Source organism: Xenia sp. Carnegie-2017, unplaced genomic scaffold (genome assembly GCF_021976095.1).
Source record: "Xenia sp. Carnegie-2017 unplaced genomic scaffold, XeniaSp_v1 HiC_scaffold_4, whole genome shotgun sequence".
Taxonomy (NCBI): domain Eukaryota; kingdom Metazoa; phylum Cnidaria; class Anthozoa; order Malacalcyonacea; family Xeniidae; genus Xenia; species Xenia sp. Carnegie-2017.
This window is the reverse complement of record NW_025813504.1, coordinates 497505-518598: the sequence shown is the minus strand read 5'-3', so window position 1 is coordinate 518598 and position 21094 is coordinate 497505. Positions and strand designations below refer to the sequence as shown.

General features: G+C 35.2%; 1 protein-coding gene across 1 annotated transcript in view; it reads right to left on the bottom strand.

Moving 5' to 3' along the window:
• Positions 1-21094, bottom strand: part of LOC124455804 (myotubularin-related protein 13-like) — a 51262-nt gene that overhangs the window by 20664 nt on the left and 9504 nt on the right. The window contains 16 exon segments of the mRNA XM_047006423.1: positions 5184-5317; positions 6087-6158; positions 6161-6281; positions 6566-6639; positions 7511-7681; positions 8412-8540; positions 8755-8941; positions 9630-9829; positions 10666-10831; positions 16469-16537; positions 16807-16956; positions 17961-18254; positions 18377-18475; positions 18857-18934; positions 19502-19552; positions 20327-20440. Coding sequence (XP_046862379.1) covers positions 5184-5317; positions 6087-6158; positions 6161-6281; positions 6566-6639; positions 7511-7681; positions 8412-8540; positions 8755-8941; positions 9630-9829; positions 10666-10831; positions 16469-16537; positions 16807-16956; positions 17961-18254; positions 18377-18475; positions 18857-18934; positions 19502-19552; positions 20327-20440 — 2109 coding nt within the window.

The window sequence follows — 21094 nt, the reverse complement described above, 5'->3', positions numbered from 1 at the left end:
CAAATGTGGCATGAAATCATTGTGGTGAACAATTCAACAGATTTACTACTACCAAATGTGGCATGAAATCATTGTGGTGAAAAATTTAACAGATTTACCTCTACCAAATGTGGCATGAAATCATTGTGGTAAACAATTTAACAGATATACTACTGCCAAATGTGGCATGAAATCATTGTGGTGAACAATTTAACAGATTTACTTCTACCAAATGTGTTATGAAATCATTGTGGTGAACAATTCAACAGATTTACTACTACCAAATGTGGCATGAAATCATTGTGGTGAAAAATTTAACAGATTTACCTTTACCAAATGTGGCATGAAATCATTGTGGTGAACAATTCAACAGATTTACTACTACCAAATTTGGCATGAAATCATTGTGGTAAACAATTTAACAGATATACTACTGCCAAATGTGGCATGAAATCATTGTGGTAAACAATTTAACAGATATACTACTGCCAAATGTGGCATGAAATCATTGTGGTGAACAATTTAACAGATTTACTACTACCAAATGTGGCATGAAATCATCGTGGTGAACAATTCAACAGATATACTACTATCAAATGTGGCATGAAATCATTGTGAACAATTTAACAGATATACTACTACCAAATGTGGCATGAAATCATTGTGGTAAACAATTTAACAGATATACTACTGCCAAATGTGGCATGAAATCATTGTGGTGAACAATTGAACAGATTTACTACTACCAAATGTGGCATGAAATCATTGTGGTGAACAATTTAACAGATTTACTACTACCAAATGTGGCATGAAATCACTGTGATAAACAATTTAACAGATACACTACTATCAAATGTGGCATGAAATCATTGTGTTGAACAATTTAACAGATTTACTTCTACCAAATGTGTTATGAAATCATTGTGGTGAACAATTCAACAGATTTACTACTACCAAATGTGGCATGAAATCATCGTGGTGAACAATTCAACAGATTTACTACTACCAAATGTGGCATGAAATCATTGTGGTGAACAATTCAACAGATTTACTACTACCAAATGTGGCATGAAATCATTGTGGTGAAAAATTTAACAGATTTACCTTTACCAAATGTGGCATGAAATCATTGTGGTGAACAATTCAACAGATTTACTACTACCAAATTTGGCATGAAATCATTGTGGTAAACAATTTAACAGATATACTACTGCCAAATGTGGCATGAAATCATTGTGGTGAACAATTTAACAGATTTACTACTACCAAATGTGGCATGAAATCATCGTGGTGAACAATTCAACAGATATACTACTATCAAATGTGGCATGAAATCATTGTGGTGAACAATTTAACAGATTTACTACTACCAAATGTGGCATGAAATCATTGTGGTGAACAATTGAACTGATTTACTACTACCAAATGTGGCATGAAATCATTGTGGTGAACAATTTAACAGATTTACTACTACCAAATGTGGCATGAAATCATTGTGGTGAACAATTTAACAGATTTACTACTACCAAATGTGGCATTAAATCATCGTGATGAACAATTTAACAAATTTACTACTACCAAATGTGGCACGAAATCATTGTGGTGAACAATTTAACAGATTTACTACTACCAAATGTGGCATGAAATCATTGTGGTGAACAATTTAACAGATTTACTACTACCAAATGTGGCATGAAATCATTGTGGTGAACAATTTAACAGATTTACTACTACCAAATGTGGCATGAAATCATCGTGGTGAACAATTTAACAGATTTACTACTACCAAATGTGGCATGAAATCATTGTGGTCAAAAATTTAACAGATTTACTACTACCAAATGTGGCATGAAATCATTGTGGTGAACAATTCAACAGATTTACTACTACCAAATGTGGCATGAAATCATCGTGGTGAACAATTCAACAGATATACTACTATCAAATGTGGCATGAAATCATTGTGGTGAACAATTTAACAGATTTACTACTACCAAATGTGGCATGAAATCATTGTGGTGAGCAATTGAACAGATTTACTTCTACCAAATGTGTTATGAAATCATTGTGGTGAACAATTCAACAGATTTACTACTACCAAATGTGGCATGAAATCATCGTTGTGAACAATTTAACAGATTTACTACTACCAAATGTGGCATGAAATCACTGTGATAAACAATTTAACAGATACACTACTATCAAATGTGGCATGAAATCATTGTGGTGAACAATTTAACAGATTTACTTCTACCAAATGTGTGTTATGAAATCATTGTGGTGAACAATTCAACAGATTTACTACTACCAAATGTGGCATGAAATCATCGTTGTGAACAATTCAACAGAATTACTACTACCAAATGTGGCATGAAATCATTGTGGTGAACAATTCAACAGATTTACTACTACCAAATGTGGCATGAAATCATTGTGGTGAAAAATTTAACAGATTTACCTCTACCAAATGTGGCATGAAATCATTGTGGTAAACAATTTAACAGATATACTACTACCAAATGTGGCATGAAATCATTGTGGTAAACAATTTAACAGATATACTACTGCCAAATGTGGCATGAAATCATTGTGGTGAACAATTTAACAGATTTACTTCTACCAAATGTGCTATGAAATCATTGTGGTGAACAATTTAACAGATTTACTACTACCAAATGTGGCATGAAATCATTGTGGTGAACAATTTAACAGATTTACTACCACCAAATGTGGCATAAAATCATCGTGGTGAACAATTCAACAGATTTACTACTACCAAATGTGGCATGAAATCATCGTGGTGAACAATTCAACAGATTTACTACTACCAAATGTGGCATAAAATCATCGTGATGAACAATTCAACAGATTTACTACTACCAAATGTGGCATGAAATCATTGTGGTGAACAATTTAACAGATTTACTACTACCAAATGTGGCATGAAATCATCGTGATGAACAATTTAACATATTTACAACTACCAAATGTGGCATGAAATGATTGTGGTGAACAATTTAACAGATTTACTACTACCAAATTTGGCATGAAATCATTGTGGTAAACAATTTAACAGATATACTACTACCAAATGTGGCATGAAATCATTGTGGTGAACAATTTAACAGATTTACTACTACCAAATGTGGCATGAAATCATTGTGGTGAACAATTTAACAGATTTACTACTACCAAATGTGGCATGAAATCATTGTGGTGAAAATTTAACAGATTTACTCTACCAAATGTGGCATGAAATCATTGTGAACAATTTAACAGATTTACTACTACCAAATGTGGCATGAAATCATTGTGGTGAACAATTTAACAGATTTACTACTACCAAATGTGGCATGAAATCATTGTGGTGAACAATTTAACAGATTTACTTCTACCAAATGTGCTATGAAATCATTGTGGTGAACAATTTAACAGATTTACTTCTACCAAATGTGGCATGAAATCATTGTGGTGAACAATTTAACAGATTTACTACTACCAAATGTGGCATGAAATCATCGTGGTGAACAATTCAACAGATTTACTACTACCAAATGTGGCATGAAATCATTGTGGTGAACAATTCAACAGATTTACTACTACCAAATGTGGCATGAAATCATCGTGGATGAACAATTTAACAGATTTACTACTACCAAATGTGGCATGAAATCATTGTGGTGAACAATTTAACAGATTTACTACTACCAAATGTGGCATGAAATCATTGTGGTGAACAATTTAACAGATTTACAACTACCAAATGTGGCATGAAATCATTGTGGTGAACAATTTAACAGATTTACTACTACCAAATGTGGCATGAAATCATTGTGGTGAACAATTTAACAGATTTACTACTACCAAATGTGGCATGAAATCATTGTGGTGAAAAATTTAACAGATTTACCTTTACCAAATGTGGCATGAAATCATTGTGGTGAACAATTCAACAGATTTACTACTACCAAATTTGGCATGAAATCATTGTGGTAAACAATTTAACAGATATACTACTGCCAAATGTGGCATGAAATCATTGTGGTGAACAATTTAACAGATTTACTACTACCAAATGTGGCATGAAATCATTGTGGTGAACAATTTAACAGATTTACTACTACCAAATGTGGCATGAAATCATTGTGGTGAACAATTTAACAGATTTACTACTACCAAATGTGGCATGAAATCATTGTGGTGAACAATTGAACAGATTTACTACTACCAAATGTGGCATGAAATCATTGTGGTGAACAATTTAACAGATTTACTACTACCAAATGTGGCATGAAATCATTGTGGTGAACAATTTAACAGATTTACTACTACCAAATGTGGCATGAAATCATCGTGATGAACAATTTAACAGATTTACTACTACCAAATGTGGCATGAAATCATTGTGGTGAACAATTTAACAGATTTACTACTACCAAATGTGGCATGAAATCATTATGGTGAACAATTGAACAGATTTACTACTACCAAATGTGGCATGAAATCATTGTGGTGAACAATTTAACAGATTTACTACTACCAAATATGGCATGAAATTATTGTGGTGAACAATTTAACAGATTTACTACTACCAAATGTGGCACGAAATCATCGTGGTGAACAATTTAACAGATTTACTACTACCACATAACTTGTTTTAATAAGCTAAAACGGTAATCTGATTAATCTGATGGCTTGATTTGCAATAGTTAAGCAAAAAATCTCCCAATTGATGGAGACATGACCTTGTCGTTGAAAACCACTTTTATATAGCAGTCAGAGAGTGTGAGCTTCTAGAACACGGGGGATAATTCATCATATGCAAAGCAGCTAGTGAATAATACCGACCACTTCTATGGGAGACTTTGTCAACTGACTGGAGAGTGTAAATGGCTTTGACAGAGTTGTAAAAGTTCAACCTTCCTCCCGGGTAGGATTCCCTTAAAACATTCCTCAAAGTAAAATCAAGTTTTCTCGTTAGCCATGTGATTCGTGCAGCATGGGTACATGCATGTGCTTACTGGGAGTATTGAAATTTGAAACATCCTCAAAAACTATATTTAAAGAAGCCTTCCTCACGGGTGGTACCCGTCTCTACCCGCAAATTTTTAGGTTTTGAAAACTTTACTGACGACAGTCAGAATCCTATTAACGCCTGGGAGAATTCAATCAGCTCTACGTTATCAATGCATGGAGTCAAAAACCTGAAACGTCGCAGATCGCAATTGAACACATTCTTGCAACCAAGATCTAAGATGTCGCAAATACTGAGCTGGGAGTTTCTTATCTCTCACTAAGGATCCAATTGGAAAACTTCTCGTCACGATCATTTCTGAAGCTGAAATTTAAATTACATTGTTAAATACGCATTTTCAAAGTTCATTTTTCCCATTGTTTTCATACAAGTAACTCAAGCGTACCTAAGATAGATAATACATTATCTACTGTTAGATGATGAAAAGTCACGTTTGTCATATCGTAAAAGCGCGACCTTTGCCCGACATTGGTTAGTGTCTTATCTCGATTAAAAAAGAGCGGGAATTTTTTTTACTATTTTATTTAAACATTCCTTTGCGAAAGTAAGTATTTCGTTTATGTACGTTGTTCTCTGTTTTCTCATGGGTATATAACAAAAAAAACTTATTGACTGAAATCTCGAAAACAGTGTTTTCCGTTTACACTCGACCGGCACAATTTTCCTCGGCGAACTGGGCTCCTTCTAAAGTAAAAAACAATGCCCGTTCTTCAGATCTTGGTATCTTGGCTTAAATGACACAAGCCAATTGGAACTGTCGGTATTTATTTAGAAACAAAGAAAGAATACTTTGGACAAAAATAGTTATTTGCTCATGTCATATACTCATAGTCCTATAGCAACCACTGGTAAAATATCTTAGCACACCAAACTCGAAAGAACAAACTTTAAAAAACAAACAACAAATACCAAGTATGAAAAAAGGTATGATAACATGAAGTCTTGACATAGATAAAATTATATTGTAAAAACTGCGAGCCTCCACCAATAAAACAAAAACAAAACACCAATACAATCTACGTATGCACAACATCCACTAACCGAAATTAGTTTTGATAACGTTTAAACTCACCAAATTCATCAAGAGGAGTTCCTTTAAATATAATCCGATAATTAGTAACAAATACAGCGCCTTCCGCAGGAACATAACAGGACCGCCATAATGCACACCAGTGCCAGTCTCCCGACCATCCGGAATTAAATAACAGCGAAGTCCATCCATTTGCATTTCTTCAAGAGGCAACATGGCGGGTCGGATTATTTTAGCCTATTGATATAGCAAAGGATGAGAAATTACATTTTCTATGATATTTATACATCCTTATCTACATCAAACAAAACCAGACAAGTTTGCCATCGATGCAACGAAATTTTGTGCATTGATTTTGCAAATGTGATTTTACAATATGGATATAACTTGCCGACAATTTTCAACGAGAAACGATATAGATGGGTTTTGTTACGTAAATACTCTAAGATTATTGTTCTTTCACAGTCCTCAAGAATGTTTTGAAAATTACGTATAAATACATTTCTGTATCGTAGTTGTACCTTTCGAATAGGAGCAAGTTGTTTATATTCTCTGTAAACTGGTTCCAGTGATTCTGTGTGCATAGTCACCACACCTGAAATACAATAATAAAATCTACGGCATCACAAGATAGCAGTCCTGTCGTTTATAACCCGTCTTACACTTTTAACGTAATTCAAAAATATTAACGGAAAATTGTAGTAGACATTATAGAAACTATAATATGGGCATAAAAATTCAATACAATGTCATTTTTTTTCGATTTCAGCCCCATAGCAGACTTTGAATCAGTCGATCAAGGTTTCACTTCGAAAGAAGGACTTTGGCTGCTTACTGGGCAGCCTCAAACATAAATTTCAATCAAGGTTTCACTTCGAAAGAAAGACTTTGGCTGCTTACTGGACAGCCTCAAACATAAATTTCAATCAAGCTTTCACTTCGAAAGAAAGACTTTGGCTGCTTACTGGACAGCCTCAAACATAAATTTTAATCAAGGTTTCACTTCGAAAGAAAGACCTTGGCTGCTTACTGGACAGCCTCAAACATAAATTTTAATCAAGGTTTCACTTCGAAAGAAAGACCTTGGCTGCTTACTGGACAGCCTTAAACATAAATTTCAATCAAGGTTTCACTTCGAAAGAAAGACTTTGGCTGCTTACTGGACAGCCTCAAACATAAATTTCAATCAAGGTTTCACTTCGAAAGAAAGACTTTGGCTGCTTACTGGACAGCCTCAAACATAAATTTCATTCAAGGTTTCACTTCGAAAGAAAGACTTTGGCTGCTTACTGGACAGCCTTAAACATAAATTTCAATCAAGGTTTCACATGCTTCCCGAATTGATCTTGGGATCGTAAAATTTTTTAGGAATACCCAAGTGGAAAATCAAAAAGATGCAGTACTTCGTAAGATAACAAATTTCTATTGTAAATGTGTTCAAAACACACACAAAAAAATATCCCTACTTGGCACCAAGCTGTAAAGAGACTTCAAATGGTCGGTTGAAATTCCTGCAACTGTTCCAACTCTATCCACAAAGCGAATAACAAATCTCGTCACTTCATCAATAATTGTGTCCGTTTCATCATCTTCCCAGTGGTCACCAGCATGGACGTCCCCATACACACTACCCACCCCTAAAACATAAAACATATCCCATGGCAAACTTTGTTTACATTATCCATTCTTTGGGTTGACCACGTACAAATTTCTTGTTTTTAGAATTTAGGTCCTTTCAGATTTTCGGAAAACAATGTGGTAAAACCGTAATTGTGTTGTGTTGAACTCTTTAGACATGGGAATTTTTTTCGGTAATTATTTTCCCTAAGAATGAATGAAGAAATTTATCAATTAAAATGTGCAAAACGCGTGCTCTGATTGGTCGATGATCGTGTTTGCATTAGGCCATCCAAACATGGAAATTGAATTGTTGTCGTGAGAATTTTGAACATGCCTGAAAGCAAAGCCGATTTTTTTTGCCTAAATTGACTTGGAGTTCATTTCTGGCATTTGAAATGTAAACTTAAATCAGCATTGGTGTTTTTTCTAAGCTTTTAAATTCAAAAGCCTCGCTGTAATTCTACGTTTTACTAACCTTTACAGCTTTGCTCGCTAGATATAGTTTAATTTTCGTATTTCCGCTTAAAGTTAACAACACACTACACTAAAGTTATTTTATGTAAAAATAATTTAACGCTTTCAAGTGTTTGGATGTCATAATCCAAACATTTTGGAATGTTGCTCGAGTCAAGAAAAACAGTGCAAACACTCGTTTTTAGGACGTGTTTCCCGCGCTTTTCTTTAATATCGCTTAGTTCCCGTATGTTTGGGTCCGGCCATCAAAACACGGAAATTGTTTATTCTTACCCGTGGTGGTATCATTGACATCACTGACAGATCCATTTGTACTTCGAGGAACAATTTTACCGGGATTAGCACGACCATCTGATCCAATACTAGTGTTTGCAATGGATCCATCTACGTTCTCTTTCACCCCTAAAAATACCAAATTATAATCAAAGATATTCGATAACAGCGTAAAAATAATAAAAGCGCCTTTAAAGTGCTCTAGATCGACTAGTGGATTTTGATTGATTCTATCTGATTGTAATAAGTACAAAAGAAGACAAAACATCCAAAGTCCTGGACCCGAGGAATATACTTTAAACAATAATATATTAATATCAATTTAAAGTAGAAAGACGCTCACCAGTATTTTCTAGAATGACATCGTTTTGACGTCTCTTCTTTGGTTTAACCATTTGAGAGACACTGAGGGGTATCATGAGATACACCATACGATTGACGAAGTGGATGGCTTGGCTGAACACGATGCTTTCCTCGTTTGTTACGTATGTCTTTTGTGAATCTTTTGAAAATGTTTCCCACATGCCAAGCTGAATGAAACCAAGAAAACATTAAAACTTGATTTGAAAACTGGAGACAAATCGTAATAAAATGGTTTGAACCCGGGAGTATCGTTACATGTTTGTGGATGTAGATCGTCAGGGTTGGTATAGTCCCGAGAAGGACTGTTGGTATTGATGTTGTTGACTGACGTTTCGACAACCTTAGCGGTAGTCATTTTCAGAGTCATCAGTAGTCATCTCAGCGGTAGTCATCTTCATGACTCTGAAGATGACTACTGCTAAGGTTGTCGAAACGTCAGTCAACAACTACAAAAACTGTCCTTCTCAGGACTATACCAACCTGGACGATCTACATTTACAAACATGTAACAAAACATATAGGTATCATTTTGATAACAAGAGGATAAAAAAGTGTGGTTTAAAAAAGAAAAAGGAAAGAACTCTGTATTTGCTAAAAGAAACCGATACGAAAATTGCAAAAGAAAAAAAGAATGAATCATGACAACCGAACTTGTGTCTTAAGGCAAAGCATCAGGAACAAACATGTTCAACAAGACACGCACAATTCTTCATTGCTAACTCACGCAGCACGTTTCATCCAAATGCATTTAGCCTATTTAAGTAAGGCCTCGACAAAATGGTTTCTCTCGCCATTAAGATAAGAAGACAAATAATCTTCATGTAAAGACACATTCGAGTGAAAAGTAAGCCTCACCTGCTTAGCAGCAATATCTAACGCTTCATCATTCACTATCAAATCAGAATCAGATACATCCTGCGGGTAGATACCAGATTTCGTGATAACAATGAGGTCTTGTTTTGGTACTAATGACGGAGGCGATGCTTGCGTGAGGCTGTTCCGTGAGTTTCGTGGAGTGGATAGGCGTTCAAAAATGCCAGAACTATGGGCTAACACTGCAACAAAAAATGTTCAACTTTTTTTCCCTTATAAGGTCTATAATGCCAGTGTGGAAATGCCTGAACTTGCCATTGACAGGGAAAAGAGTGGGTTGAAATGGGGACACGAAAACACTTATAGAACATTGTTACCTAAGAGTTTTATTCAAAACTTAGCGATTAAACTTTTCATGAAATGAATCTTCACATATTGGAACAGTTTTCTACGTAAATCCCATAAGCCACAACAAAATGTCAACGAAGAGTGAAAATATGTGGTAAGACAAACTGTCGCCAATACTGCTTGCATTCGAAAAACTATTATAACAAAGGACAGACGAAGTACGTTCAATATACCTTGAACTCTTTGTGTAGAGGGACTAAGAAATTATATGTTTGTTACAAGCTTAAAACAATAACTCGATGTCAGTTAGTGCACTAATGGGTGTTATAATTGATTAAAAAAAACACAACAAAACCCGTGCACTGAAATGTCTATGGCTGGGTTTGCATCTGATTGGTCTATGGCTGAGTTTGCATCTGATTGGTCTATGGCTGAGTTTGCATCTGATTGGTCTATGGCTGAGTTTGCATCTGATTGGTCTATGGCTGAGTTTGCATCTGATTGGTCTATGGCTGAGTTTGCATCTGACTGGTCTATGGCTGAGTTTGCATTAGTCTTTGCAAACAGATACGAGCTCAATCAATTAAATCGATCAAAGAAAATTTGAAAATAAATTGTTATTCAATTGATCTGCACGAGAGTTAACCTGAGCAAACACGAAAAACATATTATTTCTTAACAGAACTTAATAACGTGGTAATTCATGGACGAGAATTAGTAATTTGCTTACGTTTATCGGTGGATAGCCTCTTTTTAGTGCTTGTTCCATCGTATAAATGCTTTATATCCGTTTGAACATCGCTAAAGAACGTTTCTTCCCAAAACTGCGGATTTTGCCAAATGGGATGTTCTTGAACGCAAGTGTATGCAAATTGCATCACTCCTGGTTTTAGGTTCTGAAACAGAATAACAGTAATTGAACTGATGTGTTTTCTGACAAACCATTCAGACCGTTTTTATGCGTATTTATTACGTGGGTAGAAATCATAGACTGTCAGAGTAGGCGATGACTGGCGCTAAATGTCATCCTCGCACCTGGACGTTCGTTGTTTAGTATGTGTAAACTGTTTTCCTAGCAGTTATTTGTTGGTGGCTTGCTTTTCAAATATTTGTAAAATGGCGAACGCGATAGAACAATTTCAAGAGTTGTATTTGGGCAAAATGTTTGGAGCGATGGCTTGCAATGGATAAAGCGTTTGATTTAAACTTCCGTGAGTATCTCAGTGTTTAAAGCAATATCGCCGCACGAGGCAAAACACTGGTGTTTTACAACCTATAAAGAACGACAGTTTTTACAACCTATACAGAACGGCAGTTTTTACAACCTATACAGAACGACAGTTTTTACAACCTATAAAGAACAACAGTTTTTACAACCTATAAAGAACGGCAGTTTTTACAACCTATACAGAACGACAGTTTTTACAACCTATAAAGAACAACAGTTTTTACAACCTATAAAGAACGACAGTTTTTACAACCTATACAGAACGACAGTTTTTACAACTTATACAGAATGACAGTTTTTACAACCTATACAGAACGACAGTTTTTACAACCTATAAAGAACGGCAGTTTTTACAACCTATACAGAACGACAGTTTTTACAACCTATACAGAACGACAGTTTTTACAACTTATACAGAATGACAGTTTTTACAACCTATACAGAACGACAGTTTTTACAACCTATACAGAACGACAGTTTTTACAACCTATAATGAACGACAGTTTTTACAACCTATACAGAACGGCAGTTTTTACAACCTATACAGAACGGCAGTTTTTACAACCTATACAGAACGACAGTTTTTACAACCTATACAGAACGGCAGTTTTTACAACCTATACAGAACGACAGTTTTTACAACCTATAATGAACGACAGTTTTTACAACCTATACAGAACGACAGTTTTTACAACCTATACAGAAAGACAGTTTTTACAACCTATAACGAACGACAGTTTTTACAACCTATACAGAAAGACAGTTTTTACAACCTATAACGAACGACAGTTTTTACAACCTATACAGAACGACAGTTTTTACAACCTATACAGAACGACAGTTTTTACAACCTATACAGAACGGCAGTTTTTACAACCTATAATGAACGACAGTTTTTACAACCTATACAGAACGACAGTTTTTACAACCTATACAGAAAGACAGTTTTTACAACCTATAACGAACGACAGTTTTTACAACCTATACAGAAAGACAGTTTTTACAACCTATAACGAACGACAGTTTTTACAACCTATACAGAACGACAGTTTTTACAACCTATACAGAACGGCAGTTTTTACAGCCTAAACAGAACGACAGTTTTTACAACCTATACAGAACGACAGTTTTTACAACCTATACAGAACGGCAGTTTTTACAACCTATACAGAACGACAGTTTTTACAACCTATACAGAACGACAGTTTTTACAACATATACAGAACGACAGTTTTTACAACCTATACAGAATGACAGTTTTTACAGCCTAAACAGAACGACAGTTTTTACAACCTATACAGAACGACAGTTTTTACAACCTATAAAGAACGGCAGTTTTTACAACCTATACAGAACGACAGTTTTTACAACCTATAAAGAACGGCAGTTTTTACAACCTATACAGAACGACAGTTTTTACAACCTATACAGAACGGCAGTTTTTACAACCTATACAGAACGACAGTTTTTACAACCTATACAGAACGACAGTTTTTACAACCTATACAGAACGGCAGTTTTACAACCTATAATGAACGACAGTTTTTACAACCTATACAGAACGACAGTTTTTACAACCTATACAGAAAGACAGTTTTTACAACCTATAACGAACGACAGTTTTTACAACCTATATAGAACGGCAGTTTTTACAACCTATACAGAACGACAGTTTTACAACCTATACAGAACGGCAGTTTTTACAACCTATACAGAAAGACAGTTTTTACAACCTATAACGAACGACAGTTTTTACAACCTATACAGAACGACAGTTTTTACAACCTATACAGAACGACAGTTTTTACAACCTATACAGAACGGCAGTTTTTACAACCTATAATGAACGACAGTTTTTACAACCTATACAGAACGACAGTTTTTACAACCTATACAGAAAGACAGTTTTTACAACCTATAACGAACGACAGTTTTTACAACCTATACAGAAAGACAGTTTTTACAACCTATAACGAACGACAGTTTTTACAACCTATACAGAACGACAGTTTTTACAACCTATACAGAACGGCAGTTTTTACAGCCTAAACAGAACGACAGTTTTTACAACCTATACAGAACGACAGTTTTTACAACCTATACAGAACGGCAGTTTTACAACCTATACAGAACGACAGTTTTTACAACCTATACAGAACGACAGTTTTTACAACATATACAGAACGACAGTTTTTACAACCTATACAGAATGACAGTTTTTACAGCCTAAACAGAACGACAGTTTTTACAACCTATACAGAACGACAGTTTTTACAACCTATAAAGAACGGCAGTTTTTACAACCTATACAGAACGACAGTTTTTACAACCTATAAAGAACGGCAGTTTTTACAACCTATACAGAACGACAGTTTTTACAACCTATACAGAACGGCAGTTTTTACAACCTATACAGAACGACAGTTTTTACAACCTATACAGAACGACAGTTTTTACAACCTATACAGAACGGCAGTTTTTACAACCTATAATGAACGACAGTTTTTACAACCTATACAGAACGACAGTTTTTACAACCTATACAGAAAGACAGTTTTTACAACCTATAACGAACGACAGTTTTTACAACCTATATAGAACGGCAGTTTTTACAACCTATACAGAACGACAGTTTTTACAACCTATACAGAACGGCAGTTTTTACAACCTATAATGAACGACAGTTTTTACAACCTATACAGAACGACAGTTTTTACAACCTATACAGAAAGACAGTTTTTACAACCTATAACGAACGACAGTTTTTACAACCTATACAGAAAGACAGTTTTTACAACCTATAACGAACGACAGTTTTACAACCTATACAGAACGACAGTTTTTACAACCTATACAGAACGGCAGTTTTTACAGCCTAAACAGAACGACAGTTTTTACAACCTATACAGAACGACAGTTTTTACAACCTATACAGAACGGCAGTTTTTACAACCTATACAGAACGACAGTTTTTACAACCTATACAGAACGACAGTTTTTACAACATATACAGAACGACAGTTTTTACAACCTATACAGAATGACAGTTTTTACAGCCTAAACAGAACGACAGTTTTTACAACCTATACAGAACGACAGTTTTTACAACCTATAAAGAACGGCAGTTTTACAACCTATACAGAACGACAGTTTTTACAACCTATAAAGAACGGCAGTTTTACAACCTATACAGAACGACAGTTTTTACAACCTATACAGAACGGCAGTTTTTACAACCTATACAGAACGACAGTTTTTACAACCTATACAGAACGACAGTTTTTACAACCTATACAGAACGGCAGTTTTTACAACCTATAATGAACGACAGTTTTTACAACCTATACAGAACGACAGTTTTTACAACCTATACAGAAAGACAGTTTTTACAACCTATAACGAACGACAGTTTTTACAACCTATATAGAACGGCAGTTTTTACAACCTATACAGAACGACAGTTTTTACAACCTATACAGAACGACAGTTTTTACAACCTATAAAGAACGGCAGTTTTTACAACCTATACAGAACGACAGTTTTTACAACCTATACAGAAAGACAGTTTTTACAACCTATACAGAACGACAGTTTTTACAACCTATACAGAAAGACAGTTTTACAACCTATACAGAACGACAGTTTTTACAACCTATACAGAACGACAGTTTTTACAACCTATACAGAACGACAGTTTTTACAACCTATAAAGAACGGCAGTTTTTACAACCTATACAGAACTACAGTTTTTACAACCTATACAGAACGACAGTTTAAACATCGTACTACAAGATTAGACGTGTGCAACTTGCTAGCAAACAGTTCGGACAAAGCCATATTTAGCTAAACGTAAGAAGTAAGGAGCTTCGTGGACTTTAATACAGGTTTGTATTGTGAGGAAATGTCTCCACTTGGGTGAGCTCGCGTCACATGATGGCAACTCTTCAAGGGTAACGAACTTACAGCGAAAACATCTGCTATTGTATGTTATTTTTGGACTTGTGCACCTTGCAAATCATTTCGTCTCTAGTTGTGCGCATCAGTTTTGTAATTTCACAGTTGAACGGTTTAGTACTTCAGCCATCTTGTTTTCTAAAAACTAATGACTTGTGCGCATAATTTAGCTAATCTGTCGTTATGTTGTCCGTGATTTCTAGCCATGAAACTGGTTTAGATATTTGTTTAGTTACAGTTTAACGAAAGCGATTGCCATAAACAAATATGTAATTTTTATTCAGAGATATTTCAATAAAAAAATGCAAATTTGTTACACGCAGATGTCGAATTCACCACTTTAAGGGACAGTGAAACGAAAATCTTGCTATTTGATTTAAATTGTTATTAAAGACTACTCTAAAAAGGACAGTATACTTCTAAAACTGTGCATTCATATCTTTTTTATCATCGAAATACTGAAATTTTGGTAATATCCGATTTACACCACCTGTGACGTCATATTGACGTCATAATGATCGTTGCAAATTTAAAAATTCCTTTAGTTTCTTGGCAACTGTTGGATAAAATACCATGTACAATTCTACAGCCTTAACATTTCAAAACAACGGACTCCATACGGTTAAAGTAACATAACAGGTTATTCTGGTTTGTACATTTTTCATTATGACACAGGTGGTTTTGAAAATCGGATACTAGCAAACCTCGACATTAGCAAAACTCGACATTAACAAACCTCGACATTAGCAAACCTCGACATTAGCAAACCTCGACATTAGCAAACCTTGACATTAGCAAACCTCGACATTAGCAAACCTCGACATTAGCAAACCTCGACATTAGCAAACCTCGACATTAGCAAACCTCGACATTAGCAAACCTCGACATTAACAAACCTCGACATTAGCAAACGTCGACATTAGCAAACGTCGACATTAGAAAACGTCGACATTAGCAAACCTCGACATTAGCAAACCTCGACATTAGCAAACCTCCACATTTTCAGAATGGACAGAGATACGTAAGACTAAACTGCTTTAGGGTTAAAATCACCAAATTTAATTTTTTCCTTTTACATGCCCTTTGACATCATGTAGTGTACCTAAAGTACAAAGGTGTCCCTAACATGAACAAAGTTTTAGGGTTCAATGAAAACATAATTTAAATCACCAAAATTTAATTTTTTCCTTTTACATGCCTTTTAACATTATGTAGTGTACCTAAAGTGCAAAGGTGTCCTAACATGAACAAAGGATGGTTGTCCGCGATCATCCATCGACAACTCCCATACAGATACGTAATAATCTTAAATACGTAATGACTTAAAATATCATTCTGTGTACATACTTACCCTGCAAAACTCTGACGTCAAAGGAAGTAAGGCTGATGCAACAGCACCATCGCTCAAACTCGCATCATCCTGTATAAAAGCAGTAGATGGTTTTAACAAGATACAAATGTTGCTTGAATTTACGATGATTGTTCAATGCCTGCTTTTAAAGACGAGAAAGTAGAAATTGTCGCCGTGGAAAATCAAGAATATTTTTTGTTAAATTTCGGATACACTCTCTCTTCGCAGCCCAAGTAAATCTATCCCAGTAAGTACACATAAGTAAAAGTATCTGTAATTCAAAATTTATCAAGCATTTATAACATACCTTGAAAATTTCTCAAGCATTTAAAACATACCTGTAATGCACAGTTCATTAATGTGATAACCAAAACAAACTGATCATGTTCAAGAACAGCTCTATGTTGTTCAGAACGTGCAGCAAGCTCTTGACATAACGCCAGTTGTGCTCCACGTGACTTCAACGCCCTTTGAACGGAGGGTAATGCCTGAAAAAACACAAGCAGTAATGGTCTGGAAAGCTTGATTATGCCAATGTACCAGCTACTGATGTGAAGACATGAAAACGTGGAAGAAAAACTGCTCTTCAGAGCAATATATTTGTCAGAATGTTAGTAGGTGTCGACCATTGCATTGCTAACGGGCTGATTACATAAGCCCGTGTAGCCGGGAGTCAGCGGAGCGTTAAGTCATTTTGGCAAATGGAAAAGATTAAATACTTCACAACAAAAAACTTATTTGAGCAATTCCTCTAAGCTCTGACTTTGCAAATTCACAAAACCTTTAAAATGAAAACAAGTAATTTAGCCTGATTTGAAAATTACAACTAAAATGATTTATGACGCTTTAGAAAAGGTTGTAAGTTTTGCGCTTAAAGTTTTTACTCCTTTCAATGACTCAAAATTATTTCACCCCTCGCTGAATCCCGGTTAATGGGCTCATGTAAACTGCCCTAGAGAATTGCTCAATGACGTATCAAAACTCTAAAACGGAAGTCAAGTCAATACAAACACAAAAAGTCCTCAAGATTGAACTGCACTAACTTCGACATTCAACACCTACACATGTTAAGATGCTTCTGAGTTCAAAGCATTCGCTTTAAACTTGGAACAAAATAACTTAAGAGGTCAGGGACGGCTGGATAGCGCTATCCACTGAATAGCGAAAATTTTGAAACTTGTAAAAGGGCGTTTATGTTTTCTCACGACAAAGAAATTTTGTAATCTTCGAAACAATATTTTAATTCAGCGATTGCACAGTTCAAATTGTACATTTTTTTGTTTTAAGAGATTTTATGAAAGTTCAGAAAAATTTGCTGTCCAGTGGATAACGCTATCCAGGCTTCGTGCAACAGGCCCCAGTACAAAAAATCGATCTAACCGACGATGAATTCATCTGTTTTTCAAAGAGCAACACAATCGCGAGTTTCGTCAATGTGTGAGAAAAAATTCTACGGAAAAGAAGAAAGCTACGGGCCCAAACAATTTCAAACCTTTCTGGCTTCCGAAATCTTATTCTCAAATATGTAAGCGACGCAGTCACGAAGAACGTCCAGCTTGCGAACGTTAATATAGTGCTTTGTTTGAAAACTAAATTCTCCTGATCCATACGGGACCTTGCCAAATGACTGAACACGATTCGCTGTCGGATCCCCTGCGCTGGCATCGTAATCAGCAAGTTGTTTATTGATGATAGACGAGTCGAGTAACGGGAAAACGGTGGGCTGATTTTCTTTGAGTGGCGCAAGGAAATTGTGAATATCATCTTCGGCGCAATTACTTGATTCCTGCAAATACCGAACAAAAGTCCGGAGTTAAAAAGACATGTTAAAACTATCAACAAAGATAAAAATAAACAAGGTATGTGTTTCTTGATCAAATTACGAAAAGCGTACAGACGTGGACATACATTATCGTAAAGTTTCTTGGCGATTTGTTTAATATTTCCGCAGATCTCTGCATCAAGATTCATTTCGTTCGTCAATACCTCGTCGATGTTGGCCACGAGCTTTAAATATCGACAAAAAAATTAGTTGCAATATTTTGAAATGGCGAGTGTATTTTATTTAGCTTGAAGACATTAGTTTGAGTTGTTTCCACTTGAAAATCTGTAATTTGAAATTTTCGTTTTCGTAATTTTTCAATTTGTTTATTTGTTTGTTCATGATTACTTAATGAAATGAAATTTTGGTCGTGATGTTAAATAACAAAAATCGTAGCGATTCACAGAATTGAAAGTCCTTGATCTTTCGATAAGGAAATATTGCAAATATTTTGATCAATAAAACATAAAAAATAGCTTCGTACAATCATTTCCGACATTTCATTCTAAACAAATAATTCATGTAATTCGTATATAATCAAAACTTCTCCATAAAATTAAACTTACGTCATCAAATAGATCACATGTTCTATGTGGAGGACCACGTTCCGTAATAAATTGGTTAAAACTTATACTATCTAAAACCTATAGGGAAAAAAAACAAGCAACTTGTCAGAGTATAGACTAATATTTTGCAACAACAAAAGAACTGTGTGCATTCAAAGAAAAGAATGACACAAAGAACAAATACAGATGTACAAAAGTAGAGTTTTAACATTATTTTTTCCCGTGTATAAATAAAGTTGTATTGTATTTTATTTCTTTGATACACCGCAACTGTATACAAATAAAAGCAATGATTCTATGTAGAAATGTACATGTGTTTACTCAGTTGCACATACATGATACACTTCTCTGATACACCCCAACTATATATGGGTGAATGTAATGATTCTAACAAGAAATGTACATGGATGTACTCAGCTGCACATACATGGATACACTTCTTTGATACACCCCAACTATATTTGGGTGAAAGAATGATTTTAAGAAGTGTATGTGCAGTTGTAGATCTATGGATACACTTCTCTGATACATCCCAAATGTATATTAAGTGGATATGTACATGTATGAACAGAAAATTGATAAAAAAAGCATGTGCAGCAATTAGAAACTTTAATATATTAGAGACATGGAAACATGGAAACAAACCTTATTAAAAAAATCATCGCCCAAAACACCCCGCTTCTCAGTAAAAGATGCCTACAATTATAGAGATCACATTAGTAATGATTATAGCAGAATCATACAAGTATTCAGTTGTAAATGCGTTAATTTGATTGGCTACGATACTCGCTACATAATTTTTCACATATAGCGAGTAGCAAAAAAACATGGCTGCCGTCTCTTGTTTTAATCAGGTTTCTCACGATAAACTTGATTATTTACTTTATAAGGCAATTACAGAAAATTATTGGAGCAAACACAGAAAACAACGAGTAAAGGAAAAGTATACTGGCACTAAACACACTAAACACGTGGATAAACACGTGATCACCGCATTGTCTTTTTAAATACACTGTCAATGTGGTTATAACAAATAATGGTGCCTTTAGACGAAGAAAAATAAAGCTTTAGGAACACAATCCCCCCTCCCTTAATTGTATTGATAGAAGTTTCCATAATTTCGTGAGAGCACAATGGTTATAAGACATTTAAAATAGACGACAAATTTCTTTAAAGCAAACATGTTTCGGCGTACTTTATCCCATCTGCAGTGCGAAGTGAATCCAATGTTCGGAAATCATAAAGTATGCCGAAACATGTTTGCTATAAACAAATTTGTCGTCTATTTTAAATGTCTTATAACCATTGCGCTCTCGTGAAATTAAGGAAACGTTATTTACGACTTGGCACAGAAATATGAAGGAAAGGTTTCCTTAGCTGTTTTCCGAACATTGGATGTTTGACATAAAGAAATTTGTCGTCTATTTTAAATGATTGATAGAAGGGTTGCGAATTTTCGTTTTCATTTACCTTATGAAATGTGATGACTGGTTTAGGATGAATTCTTATTACTTTTAAACATGATCTGTATCCAGAAAATAATTGAGCAAACAAGCGCATGAATATCGCACGAACTTCTTTATCCTGAAAAAATAAATTTTTAAGAAACGTACAGTTCGTGTATAAGAGCTTGTTTCCAACGCTGACGACAAAACTCGTGCCAGTCCACGCCTACCTCACACTTGTTCTAAATATCGTCTAAGACCCCGTTCACACGATACCCGTAGAGTTTGAAAACGATGCAAATCTCTTACAGTTTGGGGGTAGGATTTACAAACGATACCGATTGAAATAGTATGAAAGCACTGTACTAATTTGAAAGCGGTACGGCTATTGGTAACAGTTTGAAAACGATACAAAAAATTTTGCCGTTTCCGTTGCGTGTGAACGCATTGACGTAAGAATTTTATTACGGTTCAGCGAAATTTTTTCTCTGCCAATAATGACGCGATAAAATATTTGAACACAGCTGTCACAGGGATATATAAGGTCAGCAAAAACAGGTAGACTTCAAATAAATACAACTGAAACAAACTGAAAGCCGGCGTAGTGTCGACAAAACAGCAAAAAAAGAACGAACATCTAACGGCACAGTGTGAACGTGGTCTGAATCGGCCAACGCCGACGAAACGTGCGCCAATATCCAAATAACTAAATAACTTAAATAGCGGGAACGCATACGACGTCGCTAAACTTAGGGGCTGGATCATTGAACTAAAATACATGGAACGCTACCTG